Below are 16,702 nucleotides of genomic sequence, written 5' to 3' on the forward strand. Positions count from 1 at the left end.
CACACACACACACACACACACACACACACACACACACACACACACTTACTTCTGAGATCAGACTGACCCAGGATAGTTATCCCATAGAATGTTCTTCATATTGGCTGTATCTGCTTTCGTCCTTATTATTAGACGTGGGTTAAACCCTTTGTAGGAACACTGCAGGGACTGATAATGTGAAGTTCTCAGGGCATCATATGGGAGGCAAGCAAAAATTCCATCATACTACTCCTATCATGGCTGACCACTTGGTTCGGATGGCGGCCACCAGGTCTCGTTGGCAGGCATACATTTGCCTTTGGGCTAGTGATCAGCTGTGGGACTGGCCGTCAGACACTGTTTCCCCAGTCTTTATGTCCAACTGTGGTCTTTGCTAAGTGCTCTTTCTAGTCCTTCTGTTTCTACACTTAGCAGCAGCGTTTGTACATAAAGACATTTCCTTCCCTTCCCTTCTCTTTCCCTTTCTCTCGGAGTCACACTATTGACTAATGGGTTGTATTTTCATTTGCTGCATTAGAATCCATTACTTATGCTGTTTGATAACCAAATGGCCATCGCCTGGCTCCTCTCCACGTGGTCATCACACTGTCTCTTCAGGCATGGCCTCATTAGGCTTTGCTTTGCTTTCAGGCCCAACAAAATGAGCTCTTTACCTTGTACTTTCCCTCATTCTCCAAGGAGAGCGCTCTGCTTTTATAGAGGAGCGGTGTGCAGAAACCAAGATCTGGAGGCTAAATCTGCACACCCATTATTTTTATCAGTAACTTGATTAAAGGTCTAAGGAGTACTTAGCAAAATTTACAATGACTCAAACCCAGGAAAGGAGGTGCCAAATGTATGATAATAGAATCAATATTCAAAACAACCTCCGTGGGATGAAATCTGGGCCAGAACCAATAGATTTAAGAGAGATAATTTTGAAGTCTTGTGTTCAGTTGAAAAAGTTATTGCATAATTTCAGGTTTGGGGCACTCTTCATTAGACAGAAATCGGCATCAGAAGATTGTTCTAGGTTGTTAGCCAACAGGAGCCTGTAGTAGTCTGACCCTTGTCATCCTCGGTCACCCAGGCATTCCTTCAACCAACACTTATTGAAGATGCCTGCCATGTGTACAGGCACCATTCCAGGGGCCTGGGAGGTTGAGCAGGGGAAAGCTGCACCTGGACTTTCATTTTATTTATGTATGTATTTATATAAGTTCTGTTTTCGGTTTGTTGTTGTCTGAGACAGAGTTTCCCATAGCCTAGATTGGCCTCAAGCTATGTACCTGAGGCTGCCTTGGATTCCTGATCCTACCCCCACCCCCCTCACCTGCCAAGTGCTAGAATTAAATACCACCATTTCCAGCTGACTTTAGAAATTTATTTTCAGCCGGGCAGTGGTGGCACATGCTTTTAGTCCCAGTACTTGGGGAAGGGGGGGTCAGAGGCAGGAGGATTTTTGTGAGTTCAAGGCCAGCCTGGTTTACAGGAGTTCCAGGATAGTCAAGACTACACAGAGAAACCTGATATCATAAAGACAGACAGATAAATGAATCTGAGGCTGGAGTGATGGCTCAGCAATAAGAGCGCTGGCTGCTCTTCTGGAGGCTCTGGGCTAAATTCCCAGCATCTTCATAACTGTCAGGACTCCAGTTCCAGGGGTCTCACACCCTCACACTGACAGACAGATACATGTAAAAAAACATTTTTTTTTTTTTAGACAGGATTTCTTTGTGTCCTTTGTAGCCTTGGTGTCCTGGAACTGGCTCTGTAAAACTCAAGAAATCTTCCTGCTTCTGACTCCCAGGTCTGATGGGATTAAAAGCCTGGGCTACAGGCCTGACCTTGAAACAGTTTTTAAAGTGCTATTTATTTCATGTGTATTGGTGTTTTGCCTGCATATATATTTTATGTTACACACACAAACACACAAGTCAGAGGTCACAACTTGTGGAGTAGACTCTGTCTACTGTGTTTGAGAAGAGATTACAGGAGGAAAGGAAGCAGCAGTTAGCAGAAACGGTACATTTCAGATGATGGGTTAACTAGTGCATTTGGACATGAGGCATACGAGAAAAGACAGAGACTGTAGAAGGATGTCAGGGTGGTGACAGTACAGGAATGGTGGAGCATGGGGAAGTTTGGATGTAAGAAAGAAGACCTGAGACCATCCAAGAACTTGTCTGCTCTGACTGCCACCTGCCTGTGGGGGTGGGGACGAGAGTAGAAAGATGTGGCTCTGGAACTGCCCACATGGGCAGCAGCGAGTGCAGTGTAGCTTCGACAACTGCAGAAAAGTCTGGGGGAAGTGGTTTCATTGCCACAAGAACAATGAACACATATTTTTAAGTTTTTAATTTTATCCATGCACCTAGGAAAAGCTGAAAGTGGTTTCCAAAACCTTGATGTCTTTCTTTGTTGATCTCCCCCTCTTTATTTCCCTCTATTACTTTGCTGTGGCTCCACCAAATTGACTTCAGATTGGTGTACCTGCGGGTGGATACCCCTGGCGTCTCATTCCAGCCTTAGGGAATCCTTTCCTATGCTCAGCCACGTGCTGGTTGTGGGTGCAAGGTCTAGCCTCTTTGGCAGTACAGTCCATGAAATCCTATTATCCCACTTGAACTGATTCTGCGCCGGCCCCGGGCTTCGCGTGGACAGAATTCTAAGCATGGACAACCCAGCAGATTATCTAGATTCTAGACCATACATAGACCTCTCGCGGAAGTAAGACTGGAAAGCTACCAGTCTCCGTCTCAGAGTCTGCACAGCTCCCAGAGCGGGGGTGGGGGTAGGTAGGGGGCATGTGGGGCAGGGTTCCCGGGAGCCGGAAGGAGGGCGGGCCGGGCTTCAGGTCCCCAGGCTCTGCTCCGCCCCCCCCCCCCCCCCCCCCCCGTGCCCCAAGTCGGGTGACTCGATCCAGCGCCCCTCGTACTCCAGCGCCCAGGAAGGAGGAAGGGGAAAGAGCTGGGCAAGGACCAGCTAGGAGGCCGGCCTACCCATCGACTTCCTGCTTCGCGCCCTCCTCCCTGCGGCGAGAGCGCGGGGCTTTCACCCGCAGCACTGGGCAGAGGGAGCCTACGGTGCGGCGGCTCACGTGACCACCTTCCCTGCCTCCCACCCCCAGGTCCAGAGGCGGAGGCCGAGGGAAGGACTCCCGGCCGAACCGCGGGGCGGGGCTCCAGCCTGCGATTCCACTTGAGCAACCTGAGCCGGAGGAGGACGCCGCTGCCTGCTGCGGTCCGAGCTCCACGCGCCGCGATGGGCCGGGCGAGCCGCTCCGCTGTCCTGCGGCGCGCGCTGCTGCTGCTGCTGCTACTGCTGCTGCTGTGGACGACGACGACGACGCGGGCGCTCGGCCCCCGGATCAGTGTGCCGCTGGGTAAGTGCTATGGGGCGCGGCAGAAGGAGGGGAGCGCGGGCAAGGAGATGCTTGGTGGGGTGGCCACGACAAAGGAGAGGTTGAGGTCCACTAGGACCAGGAAAGCAGTTCTCTTTCCCAAGTGCTGTGGTCAAAGCGAAAGAGGAGGGAAGCTAGGGAACTGAGAGCCCTTTTCTTCCATTTTCTATTTGGACTTGGAGAGGGCCGCTTTCTTGCTCGGTTGCAGCTGCTCTTCTAGGAGGGAGTACACTTGGCACTAGGGGCCTCAGGTGCCAGCCATCCTGCCTACTCATTTACTTGTCTTTGATGCTGACCAGAGTCAGCCGTGGAGCCACCAACGGCACGGGGCTGAGGGCACTGCTGCTGGCCGTACTATAAACTCTGGGCTTATGATATTCTCAGTCAGCCACAGCAGAGCCTGGAGCTTGGCGGGTGGGTGCCAGGTCTTTCCTCCCTGCCGGCACATCTCTGACTGATCGACCTGGAGAATTCATCCCCTACTCCCAAACACAGGGACTTGGAAACTGACATTGCGAAGACCCATCTGTACCCTGTCTAGAGGGACCTGAGGGTATCACCCTGGTGGGCCACATTCCTTTTTTGGCGGTTTACAGCTGCCCCTGACCGCCTGTGTTTCCAACCCTCCACTCATTCTTTACTTCCTTTAGTCTGATCGCCCCTGAACCTTCTCCAGGGAACCTCAACGTTTGGAATTCTAGGGACTTAGCCCAGCAAGTACTTCCTACTGCCTGCACTCCAGCTTCCTCCCCTGCAAAGTCGCCTCAGGCTTAGATACCCTGCAAAGCCATCTTGGGAAATTCATAAAACTTGGTACATTCGGAGGGCATCAGGCACATAGGTGCCAACAGACAATGTTTGGCCGAACCCCTCTAAATTGCAAACTGTCACTGTGAGTTAGTGCATAAATTAGAGGTTACAGACTAAAACGCTACCAGACTTCCTACTCCATATTGCATCCCCACCCCTAAAAGCATCCCATTTGCAAAAGGATAGAGTCAGCTCTTCAGTTAAGGCTCCTACTAGGATCTCAGACCCTTATCCAAAACATTGTTGGTAGCTCAAGTTCAAATCCTGTCTCAGCCACTTAGTTCCCACATGACCTTAAGTAAACAACTTCTCTGTGCCTTGATTTCTTCATCTGTAAAATGGGATATTAGTGCCTTGCTCAAGGCGCAGCTCATTACCAGTTGCAAAGTCCTTAGGATAGGGCTTGGTACAGAAACCTCTCCGCGGGTGTTTGCTGTCATTCTTGTTATGTTAAACTCGGACCACTCCTGCATGGAACTGGGTGGTTCGCTGTGGGTGGGGATGGTTCCTGAGTTGACTGCTGCTTCTTAGGAGTTCTGTTCTTGAAGTGAGAAATGACTGAAATCGGAACCCAGGACTGACGCTCTGCCGATTTAAAACACTTACTTAGCTTGTGTGTGGGTGTAAGGGCACACGAAAACATGACGTACATGTGAAGGTCAGTGAGGTCAGAGGGCAGCTGCTGGCGAAATCCTCCCTCAGCCGTGTGGATCTCAGGACCTAAGCTCAGGTCCTCAGGTTTGGTGTCAAATCCCTTTCCCTGATGCGCCATCTCCCCATGACCCCCTCACCCTGTTGACCCAGGGTGGACTTATGAGCTAGGTATGGAACCCATCCTGTGTTGGGCAAGTGCTCTGAGCCATACATACCCCTGCTGCTTCTTGTCATTCTGTGTCTCCCTAGAGCAGTGGTTCTCAGCCTTCCCGATGCGGCAACCCTTTAATACAGTCCCTCAGGTTGTGATGATCCCCAACCATAAATTACTTTTGTTACTACTTCATAATTGTAAATTTGCTAATGGGTTGAGGCCCGCATGTTGAGAACTGCTGTCCCAGCCCCTTAGCCCCTCTCAGCCTTAGGGATAAGGCAGGGGCTGTGAGATGGAGACACGTGTGGATTCCGCTTATGCCTGGGGAAGGCAGGACTAGCTTTTGGGGCTACACCAAACACAGTAGGTCTTTTGCCTTAGGGAGTGATGTGAAGACTTGATAGGGGCATAGAGAGGCCCTTTTTCCTGGGAGAGCATCTGTCTTTGGTTAGCTGTATAGTTCCAGGACCTGGCCACCTCCCACAATTCCCTGATCATTCAGGGCTGCCACAGGTGGGCAGTGTGTGACTTGTGCACTGTACAGAGGTATCCAGCTGAGGGGTTGAACGGGCTGGCAGGACAGGAACATAATTTTATTGTGATTGGGGGCGGGGGTGAATTCTAGGTTCTGCCAGGGGGTAGGGGTGGGGATGCTTTTTCAGTCCTCCCTAAGCTCTGCAGCGTTGCAGCCATGCCCAGCCACCTCAGCACTGGGTGTGCATCCACACCTGACTGAGCTCCCCTGCCACCACAGAGCTTTACCTTCCCGGGCCTCCACAGCACCCTTGAGACCTGCTTCTGCTTCCTTTCCTCCCAGCTACAGGCAGGTCCTGTGGCTGGAGTCCCACATGGGGAATGCCCTGGTGACTGAACTGGCTCGCCCTTTGAGTCTGGCCTGACACAGTTTCCTGTTTCATCCCTGGGGGCTTGTTAGATGTTCCTGGCATTGTACCCATCCTTGGCAGGCCCATGGTGACCATGGGTGCCTGGCCCAAGGCCTTTTAGCCTTCTGACACAGGCAGGCCTATCAGGAATTGCACAGAACTGAGACCACACCCCTTTTCCCACCACCTGAACTGAATTCCCACCCAAGTCCACTCTCAAGAACCTGAGCTTATGGATAGTGGACTTCATCTGTGATCTAAAACCAAGTCCCTTGAAGTGGGAAGTCCTGTTTATTCTGCATCTAGGGGCTCAGAGAGAACTCTCATTCCTGCTGATGGTTCTTGGGAGCCCTTAGCTTGTAGGTGTTCTTGTGACTTCACCTAATGGTCAGGAGAGGGAAGGAAGACCCGGGACATTTTGGGTGAGAGTCGGGGAGCGGCCATGAGGATTCCTAAGCCAGCTGGAAGTCTGTGAAAGCCATGCTTCAGAGCAGAGCATGAAATTTGGGTTCTTTTACAATGGAATCTCCACTCCGGGGCTGTAAAGTGGGGTAAGAGCAGGAATCTGGCCTTGAAGAAGCAAAACAAAACTGCTCCCACAGCCTACTGAAGTCTGGTGGAACCACCTTATTTGGGCAATTAAAAGAGTTATTAATGTCTCCCAGCCCCAGAGACGTCCTGCTCTGGAAAGTGTATGAACCAGATTGGAATTAAATCTGTAGGCCTGCAAAACGCAGTCAACAAAACCCCATTGAATTTGGAGAACATGGCACTTGGCACGAGCCAGCTGCCCATCTGAGTCAAGGATGCCTGAGTGGCCCCTGTGCTGGCCGCGGTTCTGGTTCCCTCTTGCCTGCTTATTAACCTCTGCCTCACATGACCTCGGCCCGGCGTGAGACTCTGTAGTTCTGTCTCATATGTGGGCCTGTTCATGACCTTTCAGAGGCACGTGGACGGTGGAGAGCTTCAAGAATGGGGGCCGAGAGCCAGTCTGGGAAAGCTGGCTCACCACTCTCATCAAAGGACACATCAAATGGCAAGCAGTGGCCTTCTTAAGCCTGTATCCTTGTCCACAGAACCAGAAGAATAGCAGGGCCCATATCCCAGGCTCCTGAGAGGATTATGGAAATAGCATATGTAAAATGCTTGGCGTGAGTCCCGACACATGCAGCCTGCCCATGCCCATGGAAGGGAGCAGCGTCTGCTGCATGCTACCCTGCCCAAGCCCACCAGCCTTCCTGCAGGAGGTGGATGCTGAGCTCTGCATGGTGGCGCCTGCTCTGCCCAGGTCCCAAGGGTCGATGGGAGGTCATTCCCACTGACTTGCTTAGGTTTGCCCCCATTTCAAGAGCTTCTGGTTTTGTCCCTTTCAGCGTTATTCTGTGGCTCAGGACCCTCCAGTGCTTGGGACTGGATTTTGCCTCACGCCTCCCCCACCCCCCACCCCCCCTTTGCTGCTGCTCTCTGCTCTGTGGAAGTCATTCAGCTGGTGCTGTGCCTCCTACATTTGTAGAGTGTAGGAGGAACTTGTGATATACCGCATAGTGTAGTCATCTTCTGGTTGATGGGACCTGGTTGAGAGGTCTGCAAAGTCAACGTCACCATACACATCTCCCTTTTTAGAGCCTGTGGCCCTTGTCCCATCTCTGTGGTTGCTTAGGCTGGGTCAGGGCTCAGAAGTTTCAGGTGGAGCCCTCCCTGCACCCCAGGGGAAAGAGGATCCACAGAACTAGTGCCGTGCTCCGTGCCTTCCCTCTCCCGATCAGCATCTGGGAGAGCTCTGTCTCAAAAGACTGGACTGTATAGCCACTTTCCCCAGTTGGCCTCCCTGCTCTTTACCTCTGACCTCCCTGTCCTGGGAGAGTTTGCCACATCAGGAAAGAAGCCAGCTTCCCCTAGGGGACAGTGTCGTCGTGACACAGGGAACTTGCTTCTCGCCATCCTGATGACCACAAGCCTTTCCTCTGCTACTACCATTGCCTTCCGACATCCCCTGGATCACTGTTAGCCCTGTTCTTTTTTTTTTTTTTTTTTTTTTTTTTTTTTTGGTTTTTCGAGACAGGGTTTCTCTGTGTAGCCCTGGCTGTCCTGGAACTCACTTTGTAGNACTTTGTAGACCAGGCTGGCCTCGAACTCAGAAATCCACCTGCCTCTGCCTCCCGAGTGCTGGGATTAAAGGCGTGCGCCACCACGCCCGGCTGTTAGCCCTGTTCTTGTGTGTTCATCTCTGCCATAGGACTGCCCACAACCCGTTAGGGTCCTAGCTGGTGTTCCAGCCTTGGGAACCTAGGAGATGGCTGGCACAGTGAGGAGTATGGCTGAGGACCACAGAGGAGAGGGATTTATCCGCTTCAGGGTGCTCCTTCCCAAGCCCGTGAGCCTGTCTGGAAGCCCTTCATCTAGCCTGGGTTAGGAGAGGTGCTTCAGGGAGAGGCTGTGATAGGTGTGATGGGTGGGAGACAGAGCCCTCATTTCTCTTTTCTTCAGAAGAGTGGCGAAGGTGGCTAATTGGCTACCTTTGGGACATTTTTTTTTTTTTTTTTGCCCTCATGGGTAGAGTGGAACCCAGGAACACAGAGCCTCTTATCTGCTAAGGAACCACTGTGCCTCCCCTCACTCACCTTGTGTGAGAGGCTCCCTACCACCGAAGAGGAACACACCAGCCACTTTCAGTTCCCACTGGGCTCGGCTCACTCCAGCCTGTGCAGTGGTATTGTTTCACCCAGTGTAGAAAAATGTTGAGCCCCAGACAAGCCACCTCATTCTGTCAGGGTCATGGGTCACTAGAGATAAGAGACTGCTTGGGCCAGTTTGTGTCTCGACTCGGGAGCCTCATTCTTTCTCAGAGAACAGCTACCTCTGGCTTCACCTGCCAGCTACACAAAGGCAGGCGGCAGAGTAGCCCAGCTCAGCCCTTTACTGATTGTCAGCTATGTGACTCCATCTGGTAAAGAAGTCTGTTGAGGTCACTCCTCGCTCAACCGAGCAGACGGAGCAAGGGAGCCAGCTGAGACCCCGAAGGCACTGTCACATTGGATATCAGTGGGTTTGGCCAGGGAATAAGGGACACATATATCAGAGGCTTGCACATTAGAGGTGATGGCCAAAGCCAGCCTGGGGGAATATTTTGCTTGGCTTCCAAGTGACTTCGGAATTTTAAATTAATGGCTGATACATAAAACCTAGGAAATTTTGTATAAAAATCCAAATTTCTGGCCCTAGGGGACTCTGGTAAGGCAGGGCCCCTCTTCCTAATAATAAGCAACTGGGGCTAAGCAGCCACCTCCTCTTGAGGACCTCAAGCCTGCGTATTCTGTTCATCCATACCAATTCTGTTTCCCTTGCCTGAGTGGCACCAGAGACCAGTGTTACACAGAGAAAGCCTGTCCCATGTGTGTGAAAAGGTGCAGAAGATGGGAGGGGAGCACAGTAGGGCAGGAAGAGGAGTGCTGAGTGCAACACTCTGTTAGTCATCAAAGCCCTCCTGCAGGCCTTCAAGCTTAGAGGCAGGTTACCCACGTGATCAGTACTTCCTAGCCATTGCTCTGCAGCTCTGTGGCTCATTTTCTATTTCCTGCACCAGTTTTAGCTGCTACATGTCTCTCTGTGGCCTTTGAGTGCTACAACTGAGTGAGCTGCCGGTGATTGGAGGGGTCAGACACAGTGTGGAGCAAAAACCTTAAGGAACCCCGTGCTGACTTCTATCAGTCTAGGGCTTCTTTCTGGACGATAGCGCCTTAGAATGAGGGACTCTGTTTTTTACTCAATCAACAAACATTCATAACACACCTCCTTTGAAGTCACCTGACCAGGTGATGCATGCTTGGGGTAGCAATAAGATTTAGACAACGCTCTTCTGTTTGGTGGGACAAGTCAGAGCTCATCAATAAGGAAAATGTCTCCCGAGACTGCGGCAGGTGTGTAACCTATGGCAGGCCCTCAATTTTGGAATTTAGATTTCTTTAAAAAGCACAGAAATATAAAAATCTGTTTTTTGTCTTAGTCCCAGGTGTGTGGTACGGGGCTGCTTCAGACTGTCCATAGCAGCTGACTGTGGTTTGCCTCGTGCTGTGGCAGGGGCATGGGTTTGCCAGCTGCAGATTGATTCTGCGATTGTGTGACGTTTGGGATTCTGGGGCCTTTTTAGAGGTTGTATAAATGCTAGGGCCCTTCAGGCATGGGTGGGTTGTTGGTCAGTTGTTGTTTGTGGTTTGTTAAGTAACTGTGTGCAAAGAAGAAACAATAAGATATCAGATATCTTGACTGTGAAGATCAAACTTGCCCCATGGAACTTAATGCCCCGAATCAGCAGGAAGTAGTCTAACAATAGCGTTGCCCCCCTTTCCTGACCCCTAACTTTATTCTGGGATCTCTTTAGTGTTAGGTGGTTGAAAGGGTGGAAGAAAAGTGGTGGAGAAGGTTGAAAGAAAGAAGAACCCACAGAATAGCCAAAGAGCAGCTATACCCTCATGTGACTGGAGATTCAGGAAGGCCTATAGAAGAGATGATGTGTATAGCTTAGTCAGGGGGAACAGCAGCACAGAGCTGGCCGTGACCAAAGCACCCTTGAACTTCAGTTCTGTGTCATCCTCTAAATGGGTGTGGGGCCTGCATTGGGTGATGCTCCACCATGGCCGTCTTTGTGAGGTGATGGTAGTGACAGATCTTGGAGAGCCTTTCAGCTGTAGTACGGGGCACTGGGGAGGCTAGAGTAGCCTGGGTAGGAGGAGCAGGGGCCTCGGTCAGGACCATGGTTGTAGACTAGTGAGGTGAGGCAGATTAGGAAAATTCAAAGGAGGGGAAGTCGGCAGAAGTTAAGGATAGGTTGCATGTGCGTGGCTGAGGAGAGGAAGGCGACAGGTGGCTGAGCTGGAGGGTAGAGAGGCATGAGATTCCAAGACACAGTGGCACAAAGGGGCATGAGAGGGGCCCACAGGAGGGTGTCCTTGGACTAACCCTGTGCCTGGGGGTTCACCAGACTCTGTGGTAGGTGTAGACATGTGACCCTTCTTAGAGTGAGAAGATCAAGAGCAACACATGAGAGAGAAAAGCCTTGAGAGGCCAAAGAGTGGTTAACACCCCAGACAGGAGCTGGGCAGCACAGGTTCATATCCCACTCCTACCTCATACCTGAAGTGGTGATTAATCCTACCCCTACCCCACCTGGAGGGACTTGTGGGACTTTCTCTGCAGAGCCCAGGGTGTGTGAGGTAGCCGTGAGATGACCCTTGAGCCTGTGAGATGGCCCTGACCCCTGGAGGATGTGTCATCAAGTCATCTTGTGAGACATTTCCTGGGCCTAAGAGGGCTCACCCACCACATGTGGGGCTGGTTGAGGCCAGTTCCCTAGAAGAGTGTGTGGGAGGTGAAGAAAGGCAAAAGCTCTCTGGAGGAGTTTCTCTAGAAGGTTTCTAGAAGGAACAAGGTGTTTTCTGAAAGGGAGGGCCTCCATGTGTGGTGAAGGTGGACATTGAAGTCACTGTATTCAGTGGCCCCTGTTTCTTCAGAGAAAAACTGGGGACCTCTGTGAGGAAGAAGGTGGGTAGGAAGGCAGAGGGCACAGGAGAAGAGAGTTAGAGTGGCCAGCCACGGAACAGAGGGACACAGGAGCTGACCATGGTCCTGCGTGGGGCCTAGAGGGGTTGGGCAGAGGTCAAGGCCTGAAGGTGTTAGAACAGCTTGGGTAGCAGAGGTCTCGTGGCTTAGGGGCTCTGACGGGTCAGGGCACCCCATCTCTCGCTCCTTTTGATCTAGTACTGTTATTACTGTTGGTTTTGTTCTGGGGTCAGGGTCTTGAGGTATAGCCTAGAGATCCGGAAACTTCCCGGAAGTTCTTCCGCAGTCTCCCAGGTGCTGTAAATGCTTTTTTGTTGTTGTTGTGGGGTGAGGGATGGGTTGAGACAAAGTCTTGTGTAGACCATGCTGGGGTCACACTTGCTTTGGAGCCAAAGATGACTTGGAACTTCTGACCCTTCATGCTTTTACGTTCCATAGCGCTAGGATTACTGACTTGAATTCCAAGCTGACAAATGGATTCTTGAGGACTTCAGCCCAGGGGAGACTTTGGCACATAGCCCCATGGTAGCCACCACATTGGGACTAACCCTCTTCTATGGACTCTGTCCAAACCTTAGTCCAGTGAATGTCGACCTTGGCTCCCCACTTATGTAGCCTGGGGACAAGGTGGCTGCTTCCTGGTCAGCTCTGGGTGGCTTGGAGAGAGGAAGTGCATATAGGTCAGTTTGCTGCTGACTGTAGCAAGTGGGTTCAAGGTTCTGGTGACTTGGCATGATGTCCCTGAGACACCCAGGAGGCCTTTCACACCGTTGCAGACCTTGCTCTGACTCTGCAGGGAAGCGGGGTTTTCTGGCCTTATCCTGCTGGGGCCTGTGGAGGACAAGAAGTTAGGGCCAGGTCAGCGTCTCACTGTGGTGGCTCAGGAGTCACAGAGCAGAGCAAAGTGGGGTGGGACTCTTGAGTCAGCACTGCCTAAGGTGGGGCTGATCCCTATTCCTGTTTTAACTCAGAAAGTTCCAAGCTTCCGGCTGAGTCACAGGGAGAGGGAGAGTCTCTGTGAGGCTGGGGGCTGAGAAATTCCCGCATCACTTCCTGCTAGGTTGGGGTGTGGGATCCTGCAGGTGTCTGCCCTAGACTGATAGCTCTATCCTACTTTCTTGAAGGATGGAGAACTCACGGGGAGCAGAGGCCCTTGGGGGAGCCCCAGCTCCTGGGCAGCCACTAGCTTAAGATGCCTGGGGCCCCTTAGAGAGGTTCAGTCCTGATTGGGACAGCAGCCAGGGTTTCTAGTTAGGGTTAAGCCCCACGTCGGGAAACGGGGAGAATACCTGAGCGGTATTCACAGCCAGGAGACCAGGTGGAACATGCTCTGCAGCACAACAGAGAACACACACACACCTCCACCTCTCCAGTCACCTCTGCACAAAGAGCACCAGGCACTCCTGCACAAGCCTGGACAGGCCTCAAGGTTCCGTGCGCATAGGCACACAGACACACAGACGTGGGCAGGCTCAGGCAGGGCCCTCTACACAGACGTCTACACAGCCACTTTGTTGAGGTGGCCCCCAGACACGTGGGAGCTTGGGCGGTCACAGCACCCAATTCGTGCTTGTAGCACACCGTCTGTTTCTAGCTGATCTGATCACAAGACCCTTGTGGGCCACACTCGGGCTCAGGTGGAATGGGCTGATGCTGTAAACTCTCAGAAGGGAGGCCGCACCCCCTGCCCTGCCCTCTGTGGCTTGCCTGGCTGGATTTTCCTGCAGGGCTTTTGGATTTTGTTTTTGAGCTACTCGAGTGTTGATCGTGTGCCAGGCACCATGCCAGCGCAGGGGAAACGTGTGTAAGGTTGTTTTGAGTAAAGCTCTCAGTAAGTGTGGGTTATTATGTACATTATTGTTTACATACGTAATCTCGTTTCTTCTCATAACAACTCTATGAGGCAGAGGGCTATTATTGTCCCCATTTTGCAGATAAGGAAAGTGGGGCTCTGAGAGGTTAAGTGGCTTGTCCTTATGAGTGGCAGAGGCTGGGTTTGAACCAGGTCTTTGACTCCTGTATATGTTCTCAGTCTGTCCTTTGAGATAACCAGTGGGGAATAGTGAGGTCCACAGCTGGGTTCATCAGCGCACCATGACTCTTAAGTTTGAGGCCCAGGGTAGAAGGGTGGCGGGCTGAGGGAAGGGATGGAGGGCGGTCCTAGCATGAGAGGGCATGCTGTGAAGGCACTGTGCTCAGTTCAAGGCATGGTCCTCTTTCCTTCCCTTGGTCATTCTGTTCGCTGTGTTTCCAGCAGATATGGAGAGTCCTGGGCCGCTGGCCCCCGGGCTCCCCCTCCAGCCTGGCTTGACTTTGTCTGAGGGACCCTGGGCAGCTTGCCATCCACCCAGGCTGAAGTGGAGGGGGTGTCGAGCTACCACCTGGGACTTGTGCTTATCTCGGACTCTTGGCATTTCTGTTTCTGGACAGAATCCAAGGGTGGCTTCCCGATTAGAGCTGTAGGTCCCACCCAGGTGGAAATGCCCTCCGGTGCAGGCAGATAAGCTCTGGCAAACCCGAGGCAGCCTGTGCTTCCAGAAAACCTTGAGGGGTGCAAGAGATAAAGGGGTGCAGGCGCTGTGTGTCTTGATCTCCCAGAGTCTTCGTGAGCCTCACTTTTTGTCTTATCCCTGTGATACACACAGGAAGCCACAGTGAATTCAGTGGGTGTCATACAGAAGGGCCTCCTTGGAGCTTCTCAGAGTGTAGTCCTTGGGCTACCTCCTCCTTAGTCACTGGGAGCTAGCTGGTCAAGAGGCTCAGACCAGCAGTTTCAGAATCTCTTGGGAGGGCCTGGAGTCTGGGTGATGTTTAACGATGGTTGACATTGGTGCTGGAACTTTCCTTGGCCCCCCAATTTATCGAAGTACTAAGGGTTGGAAGTCTCTGGAGCTGCAGGAGTTAAGTTTGAGAAAAGGCTCTTGGTGGTTTAAAGAGAGGTCATCTTTGGGTTTCAACTGCCTCTGGCCTCAGGCAGGACCGTTCCTTAAAGTTCTAGTGCAGCCCTGTGTGTAACTCTGGGTTTTAGGAGTATGTCAAAACTTCAGCCACAGAGCTATACAAATTTCCTCAAACTTCTGCACCGCATCCCTCCCCAGGAGGGCTTCTGGGGCGCAGCGGTGGGGCCCTGTTGTCCAGTGACTGGAGCTGTTATCTACCCCATGTGTCTCAGCAGGCTTACTAGGGAAGCCCCACCTGAGAGCTGCTTCAGCATCCTTTGCTGTGTGGTAAAAAAAGCTGAGCTTCCGTCAAAGGGCTAGTGTGGTTTCCTGTTCTTGAACAGTGTGAGAACCAAGGTTTTTCATTTCCCCTTTCTCTGTGGCTACCAGGAGTCCTGGTACTGAATTTGCAACCAACCCGATAGCTATGTAAAGATCCCGTGACCTGCTGTGTGACCGCTCTTTCCTCTCTGGTCTAGTTGTCTTCTTCAGGTTGGTTTTTCTCTGCCTATGATTTTAATGCTTCTGTCTCAACACTTTCTTGTCTTTGTGTTTCCTTACCTCTTCCTGGAACCAGGCTGAGGGTATGTAAAGACACGGGACACGCAGACACACATGAAGTCATCCTCACTTTGCTTGGCTGGCATGCAGTCTTCATGGCTTCCCAGCTCTGTGAGTGTGTTTGTTTGCATGGTCCTGAGCCACTGGTCAGTTGGGACATGCCTGAGGCTGGTCAGGGGCTGCCTTCTGCTTAGTGGGGTTTTGTTTGTTTTAGTTCTGTTTTAAATAATTTCTCTCTACGCCCATCAGTTATTCAGAGTGTGAACACACTGATGGGCCAGTGGGCGTTGATTGTTTCTTTTTCCCTCTTAAATTTACGTCTTTTACATGACGTAAGTTTAAGTTGCTTACTGTAAAACCTCAAAATAATCCATTTAAGAAAGAGGAGAAAGGCGCGTGTCCTCCTCGGGGCCGCTGCAGCGGGTCTGGATGGTTTCCCCACAAAGTGAAATCATCTGCCCAGACAGTCTGCAACCTTCACTTTTGCTTAGTGATAAATAATTATTATCTCTTAATAATTACATCTTCTGCAACAATGAGTAGGTCCTAAAATTGTCTCATTGTACTGTGTGTGTGTGTGTGTGGGGGGTATATATGTATGTATAAATAAATGCATGAATGCTGACTAGATGGCTCAGTGGGCACTGTTGTTGCCAAGCCTGATAATCTGAATCCAATCCCTAGGACTCATACGGTAGAAGAGAGTACCAATTCCCAGAAGATGCCCTCTGATCTCCACATGCTCACACACTCTTTTAAATGTTAAGCAGGAAAAGCTTTGCTGTAAGAACCGACATTGTCAGCCATTGCATTCTGTGCCCGGTTCTCTGGGTCACTGAGCGTTCCCACCTGCCAGTGTTCTTCTTCATGCTGTCATGAGAGCCTCACAGCATTAGATGCTCACAGCATTAGATGCTCACACCACCTTTTCTGTCTTGTCTCTTGCCTTTCCGCTTGCTACAGGGACATATGAGGCTCTTTGTCCCCCTCGCCTGTCCCTACATGCTCTGTGCTTTCCCTCCTTTGCCACTTAAAATAATACCCTGCCTGGGCATGCTAATGCATGCTTGTCACCCAGCACTCAAGAGGCTGAGGCAGGAGAATCATGATTTTGAGACTAGTCTGGGCTATGTAACAGAGCTGTCTCAAAAAAAAAAAAAAAAAAAAAAAAAGAACTCCATTTGGGCTAGGGTTATATACTTCACAGTGGCCTAGGCTGGGTGTCAGCTACAATCAAATTAGCAGTACACTTTTTTTTTTTTTTTTTAATTAGCAGTACACTTACAATACCCTTTAACATTTTACTTCCAATGTCTGATGTAATCCTCACTTGTGTGTATCTGACATACAAGCATGTGTGCTGTTGGGGACCAAACCCAGGCCCTTACATGTTAGACAAGCACGTACTGTGCCACAGCCCGAGCCCCGTTAGCCTAGTACAGCGTAGTGTGACCCACTTAGCTCCCAGGAGGGACAGCAGAGTCTCATTCTCACACCCCCCCCCCCAGCACTCCCCAACCCCAGGCATGTGGGCTGTCTGTGGCACAGTCAGGTATTGAGGACCAGGCTAATGTTTAGTGACACTGTCTCTCTGAGAGCGGGGGCTCTGGCTGGAGGCAGGATCAGGGGAGGGAGGTTAAATGTGTCAACCTTTCTTCTCTTCATTACAACTGTTTGTATGTGTGCATGCGTACTGCCATAGCACTCACGAGGGGTAGGGTGACAGCTTGTGGTAATCACTCTCTCTCTTTTTTTTTTTTTT

At 51.3% G+C, this 16,702-nt stretch overlaps 1 protein-coding gene across 1 annotated transcript in view; it reads left to right on the forward strand.

Annotated features, from left to right (window-relative positions):
* Sema4b (semaphorin 4B) overlaps positions 1-16,702 on the forward strand; it is a 39,863-nt gene that overhangs the window by 8,202 nt on the left and 14,959 nt on the right. The window contains exon 2 of the mRNA XM_021166549.1: positions 3,110-3,364. Coding sequence (XP_021022208.1) covers positions 3,244-3,364 — 121 coding nt within the window. The 5' untranslated portion in view covers positions 3,110-3,243. The remainder of the gene's footprint in view (positions 1-3,109; positions 3,365-16,702) is intronic.

Source organism: Mus caroli, chromosome 7 (genome assembly GCF_900094665.2).
Source record: "Mus caroli chromosome 7, CAROLI_EIJ_v1.1, whole genome shotgun sequence".
Classification (NCBI taxonomy): domain Eukaryota; kingdom Metazoa; phylum Chordata; class Mammalia; order Rodentia; family Muridae; genus Mus; species Mus caroli.